This window comes from Gouania willdenowi, chromosome 1, assembly GCF_900634775.1.
Source record: "Gouania willdenowi chromosome 1, fGouWil2.1, whole genome shotgun sequence".
NCBI classification, from domain to species: domain Eukaryota; kingdom Metazoa; phylum Chordata; class Actinopteri; order Blenniiformes; family Gobiesocidae; genus Gouania; species Gouania willdenowi.
Genome location: NC_041044.1, coordinates 24709459 through 24733235, shown reverse-complemented (window position 1 = coordinate 24733235; position 23777 = coordinate 24709459). Strand labels below are relative to the sequence as shown.

General features: G+C 38.5%; 1 protein-coding gene across 4 annotated transcripts in view; it reads left to right on the top strand.

The window, feature by feature from the left end:
* Positions 1 to 1926: 1926 nt before the first annotated feature.
* evi5l (ecotropic viral integration site 5 like) overlaps positions 1927 to 23777 on the top strand; it is a 32727-nt gene continuing 10876 nt past the window's right edge. Inside the window, exons 1-19 of one of the 4 annotated variants that reach the window (XM_028446928.1) lie at positions 6118 to 6288; positions 8633 to 8821; positions 10740 to 11120; positions 12320 to 12509; positions 14199 to 14423; positions 15838 to 15912; positions 16091 to 16216; positions 16377 to 16520; positions 16617 to 16706; positions 17699 to 17796; positions 17975 to 18035; positions 18128 to 18181; positions 18669 to 18701; positions 19484 to 19624; positions 20143 to 20259; positions 20900 to 21040; positions 21126 to 21299; positions 22263 to 22409; positions 23485 to 23676. In XM_028446928.1, the coding sequence (XP_028302729.1) occupies positions 10885 to 11120; positions 12320 to 12509; positions 14199 to 14423; positions 15838 to 15912; positions 16091 to 16216; positions 16377 to 16520; positions 16617 to 16706; positions 17699 to 17796; positions 17975 to 18035; positions 18128 to 18181; positions 18669 to 18701; positions 19484 to 19624; positions 20143 to 20259; positions 20900 to 21040; positions 21126 to 21299; positions 22263 to 22409; positions 23485 to 23676 (2244 nt within the window). In that variant the 5' untranslated portion in view covers positions 6118 to 6288; positions 8633 to 8821; positions 10740 to 10884. Of the gene's footprint in view, positions 2277 to 6117; positions 6289 to 8632; positions 8822 to 10739; positions 11121 to 12319; positions 12510 to 14198; positions 14424 to 15837; positions 15913 to 16090; positions 16217 to 16376; positions 16521 to 16616; positions 16707 to 17698; positions 17797 to 17974; positions 18036 to 18127; positions 18182 to 18668; positions 18702 to 19483; positions 19625 to 20142; positions 20260 to 20899; positions 21041 to 21125; positions 21300 to 22262; positions 22410 to 23484; positions 23677 to 23777 lie in introns of those variants that run through there. The other 3 variants (XM_028446936.1, XM_028446920.1, XM_028446943.1) reach the window with 3 other exon arrangements.

The following is a 23777-nucleotide window of genomic DNA, read 5'->3' as shown; positions in this document are numbered from 1 at the left end:
AACTGATTGAAAAAAATATCCATGAAAGTAGTAACCACAATAAAACCCTTAACACGTTTATATATATATTTTTTTTTACAGTTTTTGGATATTTTATATTTTTGAATCTACTATTATATACGTGTTATTTTTAAAATGTTCTGTTAAATTGCGTATATTGAATATATCTGAGCACTTCATTTAACATACAATAAAATGTCATATTTCAGACACCGTTTTCTAAGAAGAGATATTTTTTACCCAACAATTGCCTTTATTTTGTTAATTTTGCTTATAGCTGCCCATCTTTACTAGAGTTTTTGAGACAACACTTAACGTAACACCGCGGCCTGAACTATGGGAATGACGTTTCGTTTCCAGGGCTGCTATTGGTCAGAATCACAGAGGTCCAGGCAGTACAAATACAAGCGATTGTACACAATAAATGTGCCTTCAAAAACGTGTGGTACATACATATAAGTACATATAGGCCTTTTTAATGATCATGTAGGGTAAATTAGTCCCTACAGGGAAGATCTATTGTAGCCTACTCACATTGTTCACTTGAAGACAAAGAACTCTTATTCAAGGACAGGGACCATCAGTCATCAGGATGCAGCTCTGTACCAGGCGGCAGAACAGCTGCTTCCAAACTACTATAGGTAATTTGAATTTTGATAAGGCTCCTATTATTGTCAAGATCTTTTGCTTTGAGAAAAGCAAATTCCGGCCCGTGGATTAATATTCATTTCATGCCATTTATATAAGAAATGCATTCATGCCCAACTATAAAAAAGCACTCATAGTAATAAATGAGGACACGCAATGAGTGTAGGGTTGGTGTAAAAAAAAAAAAAAAAAAGGTTGTCTCTAATCAAGAAGAATCATGGGGGGTATTGGGTCATATTATGGGTAGTACATTTATGTCTTTATTATTCAATCAAAAAAAAAATAACACACCTATCAAAGAAAACAACTTTTCAAACGCATTTTTTCTTTTTTTTTTTTTTGGTGCTGAATTTTTTTTGTTCAACAATTGAAAATATTTTTTGATTGATTTTTTTTTTTTTTCTTTAACTGAATTTCTTTAGTTTTTAAAAAAATAATAAAGACACAAATGTACGACCCGCAATATGGCCCAAATACAAAAAAAGATTACTTAAATAATAAAAAAAAACTTTAAAAAAAGAAAGAAAAACATTTTCAATCAAAGAAAAAACGTGTTCAAATGCAATATATATATATATATAGCATTTGAACATTTTTTTTTTATTTTTTATCTTTTGGATAGAAGTAAACATTTTTTATTAACAAGTCATTATTATTATTATTATTATTATTATTATTATTATTATTATTATTGAATAATAAAGAAACAAATCTACCTCCAGACTTATGTATCTTGAGATGTACATGAAACAACCAAAAGAGAAGGAAAATAATTAATGTTTTGTACCCTGGACTTTGCAGTTGTGATCAGAGATTACATATTTTCTCCCACAGTTCAAACCTGGCTGGAGGCTGTGTGTTTTAGTCTTCTGATGCCCATGCTATCAACCCTCAGTGTAGACTACCATGTGATGCCCTCAGCCAGTGACAGCCTCCTTCATCCATTGTCTGCTTTAGGAAGGTTAAAGCATTTGATGCCACCGAATAAAAACGCACGTACTTGTATCAACATTAAGATGTTTATGTATACAAACATGCACAATCGGTTTGAATCAATAATTGAACTAAAATAAAAGGAATAATTACCACCGCTGTGCAACACCTGCAAAGCCCGCCTTTCCACAGAATAAATATCTACTGCAATTGGTTGGATTTGTTGTCGTTCCTCTATAAACCCGCAGCCGGACCATGCTATTGGTTATTGACATGTCAATCATGTGTTAAGCTGCACTCTGATTGGTGGGCTCCTCCTCCTCCTCCTAGCCACCGTAATACACAGAACGACAGCCATTCTGGGTAATTCACTCCTAATGATTGATGCTTCTGTAAGCGTCACCTCCCGGTGAAGCAGAGAGCCAGTAGCCCGGCTGTCATGGTCCTTACACGGGATACTTCTGTAGATATGAGCTCTTTCCGTGCAGGCTCTCACATGTAGACCGTGCGGAGGCCGAGGCTCGGGCCAGCGAAGGGTCAGCGGCTGGACGATGGCTCAGTGTTGGACGGTCTATCCCTGTCTGTCCTCGGTGCTCGGTTAGGATGTTAATTAGTGTTTGACGTCTGACATTTACCACGAAGCAGCGAAGGAGGGCGGATAAAACGAGCGCTCCAGTCATGGAAACAGAGTGCGGGTAAGCGATTGTATCTGTAAATTAATATTTGTTTTATATATTTATATATATTTGAACACGTGATTTACGCTGTCAATGGGAATGTTTTTTTTTTTTTTTTTTGCGTAGTCGTATAATTATAGGTAAAATCACACAGATCAGACCCATGAATATTAAATACTTATCAACAGCTTCATCTGTGTAGTCCGTTTATCGCCGAGGAAATAACACGGCCAGTGTTCTGATTCTACTGGTCTTCATGTTAACCGGAGACCTTCTTCCGGTTACTGGCTTCCTCAAAATATAGGCTAGACCATTTCTGTTATGATCATTTTTATTTTAATTTTATTTTTTGTCTATCTGAGAAAAAAAAACAACTTAAAGTAGTCAGAGGTAAAATTTAAGATGTAATTAACTGGGGGAAAAAATGTATAATTAGTTTTTACAGTAATATCTGATCACATTACAAAAATACAAACACAAGTCAGATAGTTTCACTATTTAAAAGAAGACTGGTTTGTTTCTAGTAATTCACATCAAAACAAAGGGTAGATAACAGATGTGTACTATTAAGTAAAGAATTATTTGTTTTTTATTAAAAAAAATTCTTGTCTACCTCAAGTATAACATTTAGATACATTTGTTGTTTTTTTATTGAACACAAATTAGCAATAACAATAAGGTGCACCATATAGTGTGTGAAATTATTGATACAAAAATCCACATCTATACAGATAACAGATCAGAGAATTAACATAACACACAATAAATAAGAATGAAAGGAAACTAAGAAGAAAAAAGGTGGGATTTTCAAGTTTCAAGTTGCAACTCGTAAGTAAATAAACCTTCTCATTCATGTCGCTACTGTGTTTTTTTGCTTGTAATGGTGGTTTAAAAACCCAACAATCCTAGTTTTAATGACAGAACACATTTAAATGCTTCAGGACCTTTGATCATCTTAATCCCTGCTGTGGTGTCATCCCTAAAAACCAGCAGCACATAATATATTCGGAAGTCGATCACTCATTAGCTAGGTGGCCAGCAGATCCATAACACCTGCGTGTTAGCGGAGACACGGCCCCATTCATTATTAGCCCGCACACCATGCATTATATATGTGTCGCTAAGGCACAACATGCCTTAGCGACGTGTGTGTGTGAAGCACATCCTCATCGCTTATATTTACACTGTTGTATTTTTGTCGTTTAAGGTCATAATATGTAGAGATCATGTGGTGCTGCTCTGCTCTGGTTTGATTGGAGCACAGATGATGCTTCATCCGAGCTATGATGTGTATGTGATGCTGAGCATGGAAGGCCTGTTGTTCAGGGATCTTCAGCAGTAGCTGTACGGGTAGGCTGTGGGATCATAATGAGCTGTCATGTCCGGTCAATAGGATCACACACACACACACACACACACACACACACACACACACACACACACACACACACACACACACACACACTCCTCCTGAGTCAAGCTGCAAGAACAGGGCAGCAAAGGAGGTCATCCTCTGTTTCATCAGTGAATATTGGATCTAATGAATGAAAGTGAAATATAATGTCCACTGCACACTCTGTATAGTTTGTGACAAAGTATTGTGAGACACATCAGACATGCCCAAAGGTCTCAATTACTGCCAGAAAAAGTAGGCTATGCTAATATAATTGAAAAAAGAAACGAACATGTCCTTATCTTAAATCTGGGCTGTGTATACTGTTCTAGTTTGATGTTGTGTCAAGTTCATGCACAGATAAGACATTTATTTTTTAAAGAATGTCATAATGATGACATGATCTGGTTTTATATTCTAGACTGCCATGTCAGTCTTTGTTTCCTGCATTCTTTTTGCAGAGTGGCACTTTTTGCTCTTTAGATGTAATTTTTAAAAAATGTCTTTATGTTACTTTTTATTGTATATTTTATATTCAATTCAGTCAAAAAGGTCATACCCATAGTAAATAAGTATGCCCATTGGTAAAGTAAAATATTTTTTAATTATACTTCTTTTTTTTTTGCCCTTTCCACAAATATTGTATCATTATTATCATAAACTTTTGATATCGGTCATCCTCTATTTATTTTTATTTTTATTTTTATTTTTTAGATAAAAGAATCCTTTCAGTTTCTGACAGAAAGAGCATTTGTTCAGTGCTTGCCTTTTTAATGGAGAGCATAACATTGATTATTTCACTTAATAATGATTAAGTGATTTTTAACTCACTTTTAAATGTTCTTTGACCAAAGGATTTCACTAAGTAATGGGTTTGTCATTTCTTCTTATATTCCATATATTCAGAATCATCTGTGAAATATCACATGAACAGCTATCCTATTTTTACACCCACTGACCTTGTTTGTATGTATTTACCAAGGAATAGATACTTCTTTATCTGCCTTAATATCACACACACAAACAAAAGAATGAATGCTGCTTTTGTGTTCTCCAAGCCGTTTCCAGCTAACTGTTGGCAGACACTTCTTCCTCGGTCATTTTTTTTTTTTTTTTTTTTTGTGACACATCAAAAGTTCTTCCACAGTGTTGTCGGACAGTTTTAATTGTGTAGTTATAAATGTTTAATACATGTTTCCATGTGTGTGGATGTTTGGGGGGGGTCACTGTTTTATTTGCTGTGCTGCTGTCTATGGTTCTGCTGCTGTGCTGTGTAAACCAAAACTCTATTTCCAAACATTTCTTTTCACAATACTATTACAGTTTCATGGGTTTTGAATGAGACCGTGATTTTGATGTCACCCTCGATTTAAGACACTGGAAAGACATTTCTAGGGTTTTCCAGGGCTGTAGGGCCTGAGAATCCTGGCTTTTTTCAAATAGCACAGCCTCAGGCTTCAAAATAAAAGTCATCAGACTCGACGGCCTCAGGCCTTAAAATATGACATTACCTTTTTTTTTTTTTTTTTTGAAGGAACCTTAAGTACACATGACGAAGTATGTTGAAATGGCATCTTTTCCTTTTACTTTTTAAAAGCTAAGATATATCAACTTATTGTTTGACTAATAAATACATATTTAAATTAAACAGTGAAATATCTTAACCTTTAAAAATAAATAAATAAACTAGCTTTCAACTTACTCTGGTATCTGTATTTTCGGTTTCTTCAAAATATGTCATGTAGAGGTGTCACGATCCGATATCAGCCAGAAAACGAATGTCAGATTTTTTTATTTTATTCAATTGTAGAATACTGTAGATATTATGTTAACCATTATTGGTTCATAATAAATGGGTCAGTTTTTTCTCATACCTACTGTTGCTGACTATTGTTCTCTGTTTGAGTAACATCACACGATCAAGCCTTTTCTAACATTCCACACTACAAAATAAGTAATAAAAGTATGTATGATTTGTGCTGATATCGTATCGGATCAATATCGGTATTGGCCGATACGCAAGGCTGCAATATCGGTATCATATCGGAAATGAGAAAGTTGTATCGGGACATCCCTAATGTCATGTCGTATTTTATGGCCTGAGGCCATTGAGTCTGACTTTTATTTTGAAGCCTGAGGCCGTGTAATTTGATGAGGCTTGTTTTAATAAGTGAGCTCGTAAGATTTGAAGGAGGTTTTGCTGAGACATGAGTCCTTTTGGATTGACAAATGAGGCGGTTTCATCTGGCGGAGTTTAGTCTGATAAATTACAGGTTTTCCTGATACTCTGAGACCTGAGGGTGTTCTAAAATGTACACTGTACTAGTGACTTTTATTGAAATGTGGCTTCAGCCTGGCATTCTACCGCAAAGCCCTGATTGGTGGAGAGCACTAGTGATGGTTCATCTATTTCAGCGTGCAACGCTGAAGCTCCACCATTGGCTTCTTGTTCACCTCTCTGACCAGGGTCGCTGAAACATAGGAAAACATGAGGATTTTCTGCACAGAAGGTCAAAGTGCTCATTAGTTGACTAGTGTTGGATCGTTTTAAAATGAACTATAGAGAATGATTGGAGGAGCTGGAATCCATGGGAGGATCATTGACAACATAAGCATGTTGCCAAACAAGAGACCAAGGTATGTGAAACATGTCCATAATGTCTTTTATTGCAGCCATCTCTGTGTTTAGCCATTTATACATCATTGTACTTGTATACGTATATGAGACTTATTCTGTTACATTTACACAAACTGACTACTTGCTGTTTTTTTTTTCATGCTGCTTTCACACACATCATTGTGGTAACTTTTGGTTAATTGATATCAGGTCTTAAAAAGCTTTTGTGATTTTAATCAATTGTAAACAAGGAAAACTCTCCGTTTAACCCAACACGGTAGGAGTTCAGGTCTTCTAGAAAGATGGCCTTTATTTTCCATCTTTGTCTTTCACTACAGGTCAGGAGTACAGTACTCTCTTTAATTCTTTTGTCATTGTAAATGCATCCTGCTGTGTGCTACGTTTGTTTATGGTGGATTAGTATCTGCTAATAATGGGAAACAAAGTGTTGCGGGTCATTTAAAAGTCAGCTTTTAACATGCACGTATTGATTTGGATCTGCTTAACACAACGGCTCTTTCCCACTGTATGTGTAATGTAATTCACCTGTCAATAGGCTTTTATCAGTCCTAAGTGAGCCTTTCTTCACACACTGAGTGAGTTTGTGTTCTAGGCAACACGCTATTAGTGGGAAGATAGGTGTGGCTAGTTTCTATGATGCAACGCATTCGACATTAAATCACGGACAATCTTAAAACATGACGGCACCATTCTTCAACCCTGTGTTGCTAGCAGTGTTATCATATCAAACACTAGACCAGTGTAGCTCAGCAGGCTTAGACACCTGGTCAGTTCCTTTACCAAACTTCTTTCCACTTTTGACCATTTTAGTCTTGAACAATTAGCAATTCCCTGCAAACAGTCACCTGACCAAGGGGCGCACGGTGGGTTAGTGGTTAGCACGTCCGCCTCACAGCAAGAAGGTCCTGGGTTCAAGCAGTAGTAATAATGTATTTGTTATTTTACAGTAGCAATGTTTTTTGGACGCTTTGAGTGACCGCTAAACATGTGTCAATCTGTTCCATTCTTTCATGACATTTCTAAACTTGTGAAGCTGGGTTAAAATAAACTTAATTTTTTTCCCTATTATATCAAGGACCACCCTACAGTACACAAACTACTTCTCAAGTATAATTGTCCCTCTCTCTCTTTATTCATTTGCAGTTTTTATCAGACTCATAAGAACAATACAGGAAGCCACCTGTCAAAAATAGAACAGAAAACAAGTTTAGAAAATCGAGCTTGTTCTGCTTTGAACAAGACTTTCCATGTCATTCCAACACTGTAACAGTTGCTGAGCCACAAAGAAGGAAATCTTATTATTCCTGCATGACAGTGGCTGAAACCCATCACTGAGGTAAAGCCTTATAGCATCACAAATCCTTGACATTTCATATTTTTGCCATTTTATTTTATATAAAAACAAAGCTCATTGTCACTGTATTCGTTTTTTTTTTATTATTTCAATTGTAGGTGAAGTTCATTTTGTTGCTTGTCATGGGGCTTCTAACTTTTCCTATTGTTTTGGTTTTTGCTTGTTGGCTCAACCTGCTTCAACCATTCTGCACACAGTATTTGTCAGGGCTTAATGAGATGACACCGCGTAGAAATGTTGCTGCAGTGAGTCAGGTTTATGGACCCTGTTGGTGTAGTTTTTATTTGTTGTGTGGGGAAAAAAAAACAACGGCTCTTTTGCAGAGTTTGACTGCAGCGAACCGTGGGTCCTGCTGCTCTCGGTCAAAGTGATGACATTACAGTGACTAAGAGCCGCTCCCCTGTGGTTAGTACTTGAGCCTGGGTGTGGGACAGTATTAGTGCTTTATTCAGAGCTAGTTCCTTTATTACGCTTTGTATTCTGCAGAAAAGAAAGAAATGCATTGAAATGTTATACCTAGTGTGGTCAAATTATGTGTATGTGATGAATCATTAAGTACGAGTTGATTTGGATAGAATTGTAAAACATAGACATGACTCAGCTTTTACCTGTCTGATTGTTAATAATCAGATAAGTAATCTTTTAAATTAATTGATTAAGATGACATCAATGCAGCACATACTGTCTGAACCTTAGATGAACCTTTTTCACTTCAATAACAGATCGGTTTCTCCCTCTTTATTAAAATGAAAAGATTTAAAGACTCTGTACCTTGTTTGTAGTCAACTTTATTGATTTTACCCATTTTTTTCTAGTTTTACTCATTTAATTCTTTTAAAATGTTCTTGGATTTATTTATTGTTTTGTATGCGAGTCCTGACTCCTGATTGGCAGAGATGTGTAATCCTGTTACACAAGTTTCATTTCTGGTCTAATGTTACTCACGCTTAAAGCTTGTGTAAAAAATAATGTGTATCATCACATTGCAGAACAAATGCACTCAACCATTACATAACTACCTGCCTGACAACTCAGCCCTGACCCATCAAGGTGTAAACTACACTACAAATCTGTTGGTGTGCTGCACGAGCTGACACTAAGATGTTCACAGCAGATGATCTTTAAAAGCCTCAAAGTGTGTGGCCTCGATAGTTACTGGCTTTGATGGGATTAGAGAAGTAAGTAGCCACCGAATGTAAAGGCTGTGTTCCTCAAACCAGTCTTGTTTTGCTTTGTAGATGGACTATTGCATGGTTTCTAACTCTGTGTTTTCTATTGACAAAGCAAGGGAATTATTTAAATACTTTGCCTTCAAATGGATGTGAAAGGTGTGGCCACTTTTCAGTTGCACTAATAATTGAAATGACAACTGAGGTAAAGCTGCTACCCCAGATATTTTTTTTATTAGATGCCTCATAGATTAATAAATCGAACATCATTTACTCCGAAAAAAGAAAAAAGGTTATAATTGCCACTTAAAGATGCGGTCCGCAACTTTCAGATCCCTCTCCCCCTCCCTCTCCGCTGTTCTCTTGCCCTGCCTCCAAAATTTCCAAAGTCCCTCCCTCAGAGGAGCTAGCAAGCTAACATTAGCCGGACAGCAACATCACAGTAATATATCAATGCTCTGTTAAAAGCATATTACTGCAGCGCTTCTCTCTCAATGTGCACACACCTCAGCAACAGCAGCAACAACACAGTGTCACTTACAGCAGCCCACACGGAGTCTGCTGCACGCACATGAACAACACATGCACTACAGAGTTCTAGTGTAACAATTACACATCAAACATAATGTAAATCAAGCAGCAGTAATTATCTTTCAAACAGAAAAGTCACCAATTCCATCTTCTACTCCTCCAGACCATACACTAAAAAAAGACAGTGCTCCAGCCCCGGGAAAAGGGCGGGGACTGTGAGCAACAGCTGTCAGACAGTCCATCAAACACAATCCTGGCTCCGATTGGTTCTTTTTGCTCGGTTGCGGTGCATTCTGGCAGTCTGCCAAAGGCTGCAGGAGCAGCGGGAGGGGCTCAATGAGTCTGGGTTTTTTTTCACACAAACTACTAGTTTTATGTAAAGCTGTCCTTACATAGTGACAGTTTTAGCAAATATGACAAAAAGTCACTTTTATAAGAGTTGCAGACTGCACCTTTAAGTTTGTTCTCAATCGTAAACCAATGAAACAACCAGGCTTCTCATGATTGAGCATGTTACAGGCGTGCACCAGTGACTGGGAATAATAACATCACTTAAGGGGCTAAGAATCCAACAAGGATAGGAGAGAGTTGGAAACCATTATGGGACACAAGCTCAGGCTTGATCACCCTGTAGCTGGCCACCTTTGATGAGGGTGTTTAGTGTTTAAAAGGTCGAAACACCCTGTGTCAAAGGAACACTACTAATGATGATGCATCCAAAATTTACATCCTTCCCAAATCTGAGACACAGCTCACACCCCACTCTCCAATGGTAAACCCCATGTGACTGCCATCTTTTGGCACAAAGGACGGTTTAACATCATGTCCCGCGTTAAGTGATTCTGGTATGTAGATTCGTAGAGACGGGTGCATAGAAGTGTTTTTCATATTGATATCACGGGGAATATTGGGAACAAATGATAATAAAATGGTACCAAGTGAATTACTATTCTTTGTCTGACAAAAATATAAGAAATTATGGTAAGAATGAGAGAAAAGAAAACTTTGTATGCATCAGTTTATAAGATTCCACATCCCACAATGCAATGCACATTGTCAAAATGTCAACAAATGGAGATGAACAAACTTTTAAGTAGCAATGTTGACCTTTTTCCTTTCATTTTGGGGTAAATAATATTAGATTTATTGATCTTTGAGGCATACAATATGATTTTTTCTAATAAAAAAAAATCGGGTGTAGCAGCTTTAAGATGGATATGGATATTGCACACCTAAGCATGTGTTACAACCCAGTGGTTAAAAAAAGCTCACAATTATGAGGCATTAAATGGTGTACACTTACGTTATGTGTCAAAGTAATGTACATCAGTGTCAGTAAACTAAAGTTGATCATTCACCTTTTTTTAACTGTATTTTATTGTGTTTTGTGTACCAGGTTTGAGGACCTTTGATCTTATTGGCTCCAAGGCCCTTCAGCTGACCAATCAGTTGACTCTCTGGCTCAGTGAGAGGGAACACCAACAGTGTGATAACAAACACAGACCTCTTCATCCTGATCCTCCTGCTCCATCCTCATCGTCATGTCCATTCCCAGCAGCAGCCCAGAAAGAGTCGCCTTTGGTGCTCCCACTCAGCTTGAGTGCCCATCTTCTCCTCCAGAAATGGATCCAGACCCATCAACTGGCAGCCCAGTACTAAGCCCAGACTCCTCCTCCCATGATGCAGTGCTGTCCACAACTGCAGCTTCCCCAGCAGACTCTGAAAACCTGAGTCCTGATGAGCTGGAGCTTCTGGCCAAACTGGAGGAGCAGAACAGGTACGATGTGATGCAGGGATTTCATTCAGCAAAGCACTGCTCTGTATATGTTTATTTCTATTTAAACATGACTTTCCAGCACTTTGCCTTAATGTAAAATATCAGCAATGGCACAAAGAGGTTCAGTCACCCAAGTTGTCATTATTGATTTTACACTCGACAACGCAATCCTGAGCATTCACATAGATTTAACAAAATCAGATTTTGAGTGTAGAATTATTAAACAAGTTTATGCACTTATCTATTCCAAAGATGCTTTTCCAAAGATACTTGTGCTGGCTTTTTTTCCCCTCCTTAAATATACAAAAAAAAACATTCTATGCACCAGTGTTTTATTTATTTATTTATTTATTATCTTTGTTGTTGTTTTGCATGTTGTGCATTTTGGGATTCATTTTGTGTATTTTAGGGGAGGGTTAGAGGTCTTTTTGTTACTTTTTGTATGTTTTTGGAGTCATTTTGTGTATTGTAAATTTGTTTTATGTAATTTATGGCTGCTGCACAAAATTACACCGAGGGTTGCATGTGGAATCGGTGGAAATGCTCAGAAGTATCTTTTCATGTTAATACTTATATAAGAAATTAAAGAATAGAGTGAGCCACAGTTTGGAAGTAATGTTGCAGGTGAAATCTTAAAGCAAGTCCAGTCACCCTCAAAGGTCACAATAATAAACATGAACTGCAGACTGAGAACGTTCAGACAATTTACAGTGAACTAATGAAGCAAAGTTAAACTTCTGACTTAAAAACAACAACTTTTTTAAAATGTGTCTTATGTTCACTTTTTGGTGGTTTAAAAAAAAAAAAGTGAATTGCTCCTGCTTTGGTATTTTCACTTGAATGACTTTTCTATTCAACAGTGAGGTTTTAATCCCAGTGTTAGATAAGGTTTAATCCCACACAACTAAGAGCACCAGATTCAACATGGTAATCTGTAATTACAGATCTGTTACACATTTCTCTTTACATAACCCAGGGAAAAATAGGCTCTGGGATCATCTCCTATGGACCTTTTTCTTTTGCAGTGCATCCTACCTTGTTTGACCTTATACAACATGAAGTGGGTATTAGACGTGACATTAAATCTCCACATTCGGACTGTTATCGTATCACCTTTTTTTGCAATAGAAAAAAGGAGGAATTGTTGTGCATTAAAAATGAGTTTGACACCCGTCCTACATCTTTATCAACACATGCAGGCTGCTGGAGGCCGACTCTAAGTCCATGCGGTCCATGAGTGGCTCTCGCCGCAACAGCGGCTCCTCGCTGGTGTCCAGCTCCTCAGCCTCATCCAACCTGTCCCACCTGGAGGAAGACACGTGGATTCTATGGGGCCGCATTGTGAACGAGTGGGAGGTGTGGAGGCGCAAGAAGGACAAACTGCTCAAGGTAAGTGGCAGTGGGTCATACACTAGAGCTGGGAACAGAAAGAATTCCTACTCATTGTTCAAACTGTAAATTACACTCAGACCATCTGTTTTTCCAGTTTTATTCTCACACTTCACTTGCTTTTCCTGGATGATGTTTCTTTCCCATTCTTGTTCTTTTCCCCTAAGGATGAAGACACTTGGTCTCGCTTTTTAAATGAGCATTTAGCGCCTTTACATTAAAGTTAGCATTGCACCTTACTGGGGGTTGGAAGGCCATCCAACATGAAATACAAGCAAAGTCTGAGCAGACTAACTGCAGTGACTGCTTGAATAGGGATAGGCTGAGTAGTCATTTTTGGTTTCTTGTACTTCTACCTCACATTTCTATATGCACCCAAAATCTTACCAGCGCTGTGTGGGACCGCGACCCAAAGAACCGTTTCTGAAGATTAACCAAAGCACAAAACAGCACCTCAGATTCAACAGTTGTAATAGCTATGTGTACAGAGTAGACAAGAGATGACAAATTAAAAAAAATCTGTAAAAAAAAATTATTATTAAGAAAAAAAAATGAAATTATTATTTTATCAATTAGCATAGTGGTTCCCAACCAGGGGTACTTGGATACATTGATGAATCTATTTCCAACATGCTGAGTCATTTTTAAGCCTCTTTCAGACACCGTACATGTTCATCTAACATCTTTTCCACCCGTTGACAATAAACGGCATTAATGGAATAAACAATATTGTGGCCTTAATGTCCTACTAAATTGTTACTTGGAGGTAAATATATTCTCCGTTATACAATAATTGTAATGCACAAAATTAATTTAGTGTGCGTTCAATGTACAGGTTGACATTTTCAACCTGTAGGAGATTTCAGAGGCCAACATGTTAACAACATGTAAATAAAACAAGAAAGGTTAATAAATTGGAGTGATGAAGAGGTTCTGCTAATCTGAAGAGAGGCGTTGGGGGGTACATGAGACAGAAAAGGTTGGGAAACACTGAATTAGCACATATTTCAAAGTGTATGTACAGTATTTATATTATATTTTATATGGATTTGAAAAACGTTTGTCACGTTGCACGAAGCGCTGGTAAGATTTTGGGTACTATTGCTGATTCCTGCATGGAGCAACACAGACTTGTAACAACAAACAGTTTTAACAGCAATACATTTACTTTAGCCAGTAGCAGTAGGTACAGTATATTATGAAGAATCTGTCATTTCACTGCACCACTGTTCCTCTCATCCATTCTCACCCTTTCTTCCTCTCTCTGTATCACCCATCAGTGAACCCATGATAGGAGGGGGTACAAGATGGATGACAAAAGAGATTTTCCAAGACAAGTAAAAAAAAAACAAAAAAAACACTGGCTGCCATATCTGCACGGACAGACAAAAAGTCAGAAAGTTTGTGTTTGTTACAGCAAAGAAATAACTCACACAAAGTGTTTTTGGCATTAAATCTTAACAATTTGAAGTCTTTAAAGCCCCCCTTTAATGGATCCCCTACTTGAAAGTAGCATTTGTGAGTTGAATATGTAATTTACGCTTCTTTTTCATTTATTTAACTTTGCATTTAAACTCAAACTGCTTCAAGGTACCTGTGTGTGTCCAGCACAGATTGAGTGGTTAAATAAGCGAAGGTGTTCACCTAGATGTTCTTTAAAAGCTCACGTTCTCCCTCTCTGTCCTTCAGGAGTTGATCAGAAAGGGCATCCCTCATCATTTCCGAGCCATCGTCTGGCAGCTCCTTGGTAATGCCACTGACATGCCGGTGAAGAATCAGTACTCAGAGCTGCTAAAGATGTCCTCCCCCTGTGAAAAGCTCATCCGCAGAGACATTGCTCGTACCTATCCTGAGCATGAATTCTTTAAAGGTCAGGACAGCCTGGGGCAGGAGGTCCTCTTCAACGTTATGAAAGTAAGTGCATTTAAATGTCTGTCTGAAACATTAAGGAAAATGAGAGAGAGGAATATCTTACTGTTAGGGAAACACTACAGTGATTCCCAGTGTTGATGTTTCCTGTCTATATTGTTAGAACTTTCTGCTCTCACTCAGGAATCTTTAACGCACTTTAAGTCCAGTTGCCCCAAATCAGCTAATACTGAACCTAAATTACAAAAACATCTCAACTGAAAGACAATGTAAACTTTACCAGTAGGTATGAGAGGGGATTCAGAAGCAACATATGCAATAAGAAGCACTTTAAAGCACGCTTGTGGAGGTCGACATGTTTAATAAACTGTGAAGGAATAATGTGAATGGAGCACTTTCTGGTTTGATGAGGTCTCTTAAAGGTCTTTGATGGTTCTCATCCTGGTAGTGTAGAAAAATATGTCTTGAGGTGTCTTCCTTGTTCAACTAAAAGCCATGCAGGGATCAGTAGGAAAAAGACTGCTTGTGGCATCCAAACATTTCCATATTTGTCCAATGTAATGATTCTGAAATAAAGTGATCACATCCAAGGAAGATGGATGACATGTACCTAAGCACTGGAACACTGGATTGAAATGCTAACATTGGACCTGAAATGCATAGAAGTGGTATCGACGTGACGAGAACATCTATCTATTAAAGCAAGAAATCTGTCTGTGTGTGTGTTTGTGTGTGTCTGTGGCTCAAATATCTCTGCTGTTCAGGGACAGACAGAGCTCAGACTTTCAACACGCCTGCAGCTTGGTTCAAAGCTGTGCGCGCGCGTGTGCGGCAGCCTCTTGTGTCTTCACTTTGCTCATTTTGGTTGAACCGCGTGCATATGTGTGTGTGTGTAATTCAGAATTCAATTTAAGTGTTTAAAGACGATTTAACTTTTATTCTGAATTAAAGAGGAATTAAAGCTCCCATGTAAACGTGAGTGTCTCAAAGTGTTTTTCCAGGCATGACTTCATGCTGGTGCTTTGCTTTTTCCCAATTTATTCATTTAGATATATGAAAACACAATAGGCCCTGACGTGCCACCTTCAAACACAACCTCATTTGGCCATCCATGAAAAAGTTACTTAACCTCCTGCTTTTCTATAGCAATACATATTTCCTACGGGCACTGCACTAGTGACATGTAGATGCTAATTGGTTAAAGTTTCCAAAATGGCGATGCCCTCATATTGATGGATATTACATGTGTTTGGGCTAAAAGTTCATATAAATCACTGCAAAGGTATTTCTGACAGGAATTAGTCACTAGTTGTTATATTCAGCTTCAGACCTAAAGTGTATTCATGTGATGGTCGCGTACTGCTTTAAAGTCTGAATATTCCTTAATGTTGCTTATGTTGCTTGTTGTCTGCAACATTTGTGAGCACAGCCCTTACAGTGTAATCTTTGTGTTTTCCAGGCTTACTCTCTGGTGGACCGTGAGGTGGGCTACTGCCAGGGCAGCGCATTCATCGTTGGTTTGCTTCTAATGCAGGTAATCAGCACATATTATGTTCTAGACAACGATTTGTCATGTCGATGTTTTAAAAAAATAATAGTTAGGCTGTTGGAATATCAGTGAAACATAGTCTTTGGGTTCTTATTACAATCCAGTGTAAGCAATTCATATTTTGGACATCATGAGGGAACTCCCTGCTCTCCCCTACTTGCAGATGCCTGAGGAGGAGGCTTTCTGTGTGTTTGTGCGTCTGATGCAGGAGTATCGTCTGAGGGAACTGTTCAAACCGACCATGGCAGAGCTCGGCCTTTGCATTTACCAGTTTGAATATCTGTTACAGGTAATAAAAGAAATGCACAAATTTCATGCTTGCAATGTGGAAATGTGTCCACAAAGGGGCAGCAAAGTACTTACTTTACCACTTCCCTTCAGTCATTATTGTGTTTCTGTCATCTGTTACACTTGTTCGTGGCTAAATTTGTTTTGTTTTCTTCCACCAGGAGCAGCTTCCAGAGCTTAATGTCCATTTCCGGTCTCAGAGTTTTCACACGTCCATGTACGCATCATCCTGGTTTCTCACCCTTTTTCTCACCTTCCTTCCTCTGCCTGTCGCCACGCGCATCTTTGATATTTTTATGTATGAGGTAAATGTGTATTATCTGCAGTTATTTTTAATCTCCATGTTTAATTACTACAAAACAAAGCCCACATAGATGAATAAATGCACAACCCCTCTGCAGGGCCTAGAGATTATCTTTCGTGTGGGCCTTGCCATCCTACAGTACAACCAGACGGACCTCATTCAGCTGGACATGGAGGGCATGTCACAGGTGAGCAGACACGCTCAGCAGGTGTGTGACTAGTGATCACGTGACTCTCGGGTCCAAATTAGACTGTGAGTCAACAACTCCATGCCACACGTTCAAACTGCAGACTGAAAACAGATCAGCTGAAACGGGTAGGTCTGGGTACGGGTTTGCGCTCTGTGCAGCTTCACATAGGAGATGAGTTTACATCCATTCTCCCTGAATGTGTGTGATGTGAGGAAAACGTGTAAGAAAATATTTCTAACACAGACTGCACACTAGGTGGCAGCGCTGTCAGATGTTTTTGTCCTGTCTTGTAATGAAGCGGTTGGTATTTGTAATCATCTGCTATTACTGTCCTTGATCAAAGTTATTAATAATTTTCATGTAAAAACTGCAACTATTACAGAATACAATGATAGCAATAAAACTGATGAAACGTTGTAAAACATGTCCCACATGCTTGAATTTCCCCTATTTCTTACATTTTGTATGATGGAAAAGTTCCTTTAACTGAAATAAAATAACATCGTCCACATGCATATATTATCATATTTCCCAAACAATGGCCAGATTTTAGGGACCATGTGGGACCCTAGAGAATCTTTTTAAAAATCAAAAACAAAAAATGGACACGCTTCTGTTTTTTTAGCCACTCTAATAACGCTATGGATCTTCCAATGCAAGGTTTGCACCTTTTATGTCAGTTTTGTTCCTGCAGGTCTGTGATTAAAAACTAAATACGATCAACATTGTGACGTACCAAATTTTAAGGGTGATGATGAAGTTTGATGCATTTCAGGTTTATTTATTTCTATAAAAAGTGTGGCAGTAATTGAAATTCCAAACCTTACACTTATGCAAATTACTAATTTATTTATTGTGTTTTGGTACAGATGCAGAATGACTTGCTAATGTTTCAGGACCTGATCCACATTTAACCATTGATCACAATTTATTTGCTATTTTGTCTCTTATGCTAATAAGCCTCTGTGTTTTGTCTCGGGGTCTACCAGCATTTCCAGAAGGTGATCCCACATCAGTTTGACAGCTGCACGGACAAACTGATCCTCAGGGCCTATCAGGTCAAATACAACCCCAAGAGGATGAAGAAGTAAGAGCACATCTTACTCAGCTGGACAGACTTCATGTTGTAATGGCTCTGAGCCTAAACAATGACATTCTGTTGACTTCAAACAAGCAAAACCTTGTTTGAAAGGGTGGCTTTTATCTTGGCGGATTCAGGAAGTGCATCACAACCTTTTTTTTGTGTGCGTGTTATTATACTTCAGGCTCGAAAAGGAATACACCACAATCAAAAACAAAGAAATGGAGGAGCAAATAGAGATTAAGGTAGGGCTTCTTTTGCTTTTTGTCTGTCCAGTTAAAGTGTGAGTGAGAGAAGCATTAAAAGGGTTTTACATTTCCTCTTCCTTCTTAATCAGAGGTTACGGACAGAAAATAGGCTGCTGAAGCAGAGGATTGAGACCTTGGAGAAGGTAAGATATGAACTTTCTCTGTAATTATATTTTTTTCAGAGTCCAGAGACGGAGCAGTGTGAGGAGAGAGACAGAGACAGAACACTAAAGGCTTACAAGTTGCTAAACTCTATTATGAAACTCTTTGGTTTGTTCTCTGTTTGGTTTTTTGCTCTGGAGGACTCTGTTCTCGTGTGTGTGTGTGTGTGTGTGTGTGTCTAGCTGGGGATTCTGTTTAGTCATGGTTTTTTTTGCTTATTTCAGAGAGTGACTCTAGTCTTTAATAATCTTTTCTCTGATCTCACCACTACTGTTTCTCTAATCATAAACTTCTCAAAGTGTCTCTCAATGGGTTTTTGCAAAGGTTTATTCCTCAATCTTTGATCCTGTTTCTTTTTTCCTCTGGATTTCCTCCTCGGTCTCCTTTCCTTTCATCCCACTCTTCTTTTTCTCACTCTTTTCATTATTCGATTCCACTTTCTTGTTCCTCTCCTCCGTCACACTATAGGAGAGCGCTGCTCTGGCAGACAGACTGATACAGGTAGAGTACTGTCAACCATTTTCCTCTCACACTATACTATCCTCTGCCCCAACGAACATTTCCTCCTCCCGCTTCTCTCCTGCAATGCTTCTCTCCCTCCATTTAACCAGCTAATGGTGCATGTGCAAATCAGCTGTTTGTTTTTCATGTTTGTAACCTCCCCAAGACGATCGTGTAACCAGCGAATGCATGTGATGTTGAGCTGTAATGGCAGCAGACTTGTATGGGACAGTCCCTGCATGTGGCATGTTTATTGTTTGTTTTCACACTGCACAGAAACCTTCTCAAGGTTCAGTATTTAATGATATATTTGAAATAGCTTGACAATTTAAAGAATTATCGTTATTTGAATTTTCAACATTACATAAGACTCAGGTAAATATAAAGCCATTTGTTTAGCCACGCATTAGGAATTACGGCAAAAAAGGTTGTTAACACCTTCATTAAAGGCTTTATATTAAAACAATTGGTTCTGTTTTGTTTGTCTTCTCAAAAACATCTTCACTAGATACAAAACGTCCTCCTGTGATTGTGTTAAAACACATGATTAGGTCAGGACAGTTTTGTTTGTCAGATTTGTTGTGTCACATACAGCAAACTGCCTTTAGCTTCACTTCAGAGATACAAATATATAATTATATTTATTTCAAACCGTGGATGAAAGCGCTCTTGAATCCCAGGGTGTTGTACTTCATGGATCCCTGGTATTCCAGTGTCCCCCACGCCTGCTTTAACTCTCCAGAGGATTTGGACCCTCATCCTGCTCTGGTTTTCTGTCCCAGGGTCAGGTGACCAGAGCACAGGAAGCTGAGGAGAACTATGTGGTGAAGCGGGAGCTGGCAGTGGTGAGGCAGCAGTGCAACACGGCCAGTGAGAACCTGGAGAAAGCACAGGAGACCATCAGAGAGCTGCAGCAGCACAAGGTAAAGTCGTGTCAAGTCAAGTGAACAATTTAGAAAATATTGTTGATGTGCATTCAGAAAGTGTTACGGTGAGAACGTTTTCAAAGTTTTATCTGACAGGCGTAGTAATACCATTACAGTTTGCTCTGAGAAAAATAAAATTCAACTAAAATGTAATGCTTTGCTACTTTCTGACTTTTGAACTTCTGAGTAATGCTGACCATCTTATATCTTCTTTGACAACAAAAACTGAGCGTTTGAGTCATAAACATAAGCTGTTGAACTAACTTCTACATGTCTTATTTTCTGATACAAATGTTTAGCTTTTGACATTTAAAAAACTGAAAAAAGATAACGACAAGCTTAATTGTGGCTTTTGTGATTATAGAGTTTAATAGTTTGGGGTTTTTTTTACAAGACCCTGTGAAGAAGAAGAAATAAAATGGAACTATCATTTTGCTGTGATTTCATCCATCTGCCCCTTTGCTCCAAAGGTTTCATGAAAAGGTCATAAGTGGCATTGATCTTGTTTGTTACAGTACACTGAGCAGTTTGTGAGCAATCTGCAGACACAGCTGGAGCAATCCAAGCTCCATGAGTCTGAGCTACTTGGTGCACTGAAGGAAATGCAAGACAAGGTGCTTGACCTGGAAAAGGTAAAAACACACACGCACACACGCTTTTCCTTATTTTGTAAAAACAGCTTATCTCCTAAAGTGTAAGAAAAGCAGTGAGTGAAACGTCTGCTTCCTGCTCTTTGGTTCAGATGTGCTCCTCTCAGTGAGTTTTGTAATTTAATCGATTTTTACATTTGGACACTGTTTTTCAACATTGGGGTCAGGACCCCATGTGGAGTCACCTGGAGTTTTAATGGTGTCGCCTGACATTTCTGAAAAATGAAAACAGATTTTTGAAATGTTTTAATTAAAACGCAGAATCTTAAACAAATGTATTCTATACTTTCACTTTGTCAAATATAAATCTAGTTCAACTAGAATGCAGTTAAAAATATATCTGAGCTGGCATAAATTGTCACTAATCCTGACTATTCTATATTTGTAATACAGCATAACAAACAGATTCTAGGAAAAAAATGTCTTTGTGGTGGTCTGAAATTCTTGTTATGAAAACGGGGTCACGATCAAAAAAAGTAAAATGCGTCACTTTTTATCATTTTGTTTTTACAAAATCCGGAAAGCAAATGAGAAAAGCTCAAAGATTATACAAAAAAAACACTTTATACCATGTGTAGACTTAATCTGTATATCAATTATTTCAATGCATTCTTGTATCCAGAGAAGCAGCTCTTTGCCAGATGAGAACAACGTGGCCGCTCTCCAGGAGGAGGTGAAGCAGATGAAGCTGAGGGAGTTGGAGACGCTGCACTCATTCAGAGAAATGCAGGACACCGTCACTGACCTTAACCAGCGTTGGCAGGTAAAGGCCACAAGCTGCTGCCTTTTCTGTAAACCCCCTTCATGACTCACCTGTGTTCATACGGGGGTGTCACTCTTTGTACCAGCACCATATGTCACGGGGCACCAGCACTGGCAGCGGGGGCCATTGGAAGGAATCCCCGAAGAAGAACGCCATGAATGAGCTGCAGGACAAACTAATGACGGTTCGACTGAGAGAGGCCCAAGCACAGGCTGAACTCAGAGAGGTCAAACTCAAAGCTTTGCAGCTGGAGAGCCAGGTCAGACATTCCATCATCAGTTTTAGAAGAATTGCTCTTGACTGTTCACATTTCTGTGTACACCTACGGGTACTTGAACACCTCTCAGGAGGCACACAGAAACATTTGTCAGTTTATTTTTTAACATTACAGATTTTTTTTTTTTTTTACATGCACAATGCACACATACTTTTTCTTCATCCAATGAATAATAATTAGTAGCACAACTCTTTACTAAAAGGGGAATTTAAAATTCTAAAATGAGCAAAACATCATAAATAAATGAATAAAAGGGACAAAATTCAAGGTTAATGTTCGACGAGGCACAGAAAAGAGTTTAGACTAGCCTGCAGACACAAATAAATAATGTATAACATGAGCTAAAGGGTACATGCTATAAGAAATAAAGGCTAAGGGGTACATGGGGCAATAACATTTGGGATACACTGCTCTAGGACAAAAAGCATTGTTATTTTGACACCAGTTTTAATCCAAGTAGTTAATTGACCATCTATCAAACAACTATTTAACCCAAATGTTATAATAACAGTGTATGGGCCATAAAGATACTATTTTAATAATAGTAATATTTGTGTTTAAAAAAAATTAAGAATTTTCAAGTTTAACTTTATCATAATTCTTATATTTTATATTAGTTTAAAATGCACAATTTAAGGATGTGCTTATGTGTTAAAAATGTTTTATATTTGCTGATTGTGTTATGACGTCAACGTAACTTCTGTCAATCATGTTTGTTTAAGCCAAATATGTGATGGAAGCAACACAGTCTTTTGACCATGCTTCACATTGTTTAATTAAAGGCAGAACGAGGTGGTCATGTCTCGTTGCTCGCGTGCGAAGCGTGTTGTTAAAGATTGGGTTTACATGATGGTACAAGAGATGAACGAGCCGAGTGCCACTACAAACAGTGTTTTTGTTGTTGCAGTTTTATGGACATCTGTCATTCGTGTTCTGTCTCTTTAGAACCAGATCCACAGTAAACTGATTGGTCGCAACGAGCAGGAACGCTCCGCCCTGCAGGACCGGCTCCAAATGCTGGCAAATCAGAACAAAGCTCTGCAGGCACAGCTCAACGAGATGAAGAGGAAGCAGGCCGAGTCAGACTGCAAGGTTCAAACCTTTAAAAAGATCTGTTAACTCATTCACTGCTAGCCATTTTCAGAGCAGCCAACCCCACATTGCCAGACGTTTTAGATCATTTTCACTGATCTTTCAAGACCCACAGAATATTTTGTACTATGACAATCTGAAATCTGAAACCAGATTCTGAAAGATTAGACACTCTTTCATCCTGCAAGTTTCACAGAAATCGCCAGTTTGTGACAAAAAGCTGAGTAAAACGTCTATTTCTGAAGAAAACAGTCAGTGACTTTAAAGCTTTTTTTTTTTTTTTGCTTTAGTGACACCTCAATATTGGTTTCCTTCTATAAAATTACAAAAACAACACTGAGACAGGGCTTTTAATGGCAACATTATTATTATTTTGTTATTTGGGTCAGAATTGAATGGTTTGCTTACTGTATTTTGGCCGTCCTCCAAGTCTCTCCCCTCGTCATTCGCCACACACGCAACTTCCTCCTTCTCCCGGACATGCCGAGTGTCACCACTTGCCCCATTTTTTTGATTGTTTTTTCTCATTATTGCAACATTCAATAGTCCACTTCGTTCTACACATGCTCTGGTCAAGTGTGCGCTGCTGTGAGCTTTAGCATCAACTCTCTTTTCCTCTTCCTCTGAGCTCTGCCCATCACAGGTGATTTCTCATTCAAAGTTGTGCTGCTGCCACCTACATGGCACCAGTTGGTCACTACATCATGGTACAAGCTCAATATTCACGGGAGAGCCTCGTCACACTGTCTCCTAGCAACCCCAGCCGAAAAACACAATTGACGTCTTTAGGCGTCTTTGGCAGTCAACGTTACTAACCAAATGACGTCTTTAGACGCCAATGGCAGTCAATGAGTTAATGTCCGGAAAATATTCCTGAAAAGAAAATGAAACATGGCAGATGATTTTCCTTGAAAAAGCAGAAATTATGAGACAGCCAGATGATTACATATCAGAAACAGCTAATACTTTCAGAACTGTATTGAATTTCGTTGATAATGATGATGAGCTACTAACCAGAGCGTATGTTTACAAGATATATGTCCCATATTGGTCTCTCTGCATTGAATCTCCTCAGAGCAAAGAGGAGGTGATGGCGGTGCGGCTGAGGGAAGCCGACAGCATGGCTGCTATGGCTGAACTCAGGCAGAGGATTGCAGATCTTGAGATCCAGAAAGAAGAAGGCCTGATCCAGGGTCAGCTGAACCACTCCGACTCCAGGCAGTACATCAACGAGCTGCGGGACCAGATTGTTGAGCTGAAGAACGAGGCAGGATAGTCGCACAACACACACACACACACACACACAGACACAGTCATACTTTCACAACAGACAGTAACTGTTATGGTTGTTCTACAAACACATGCATG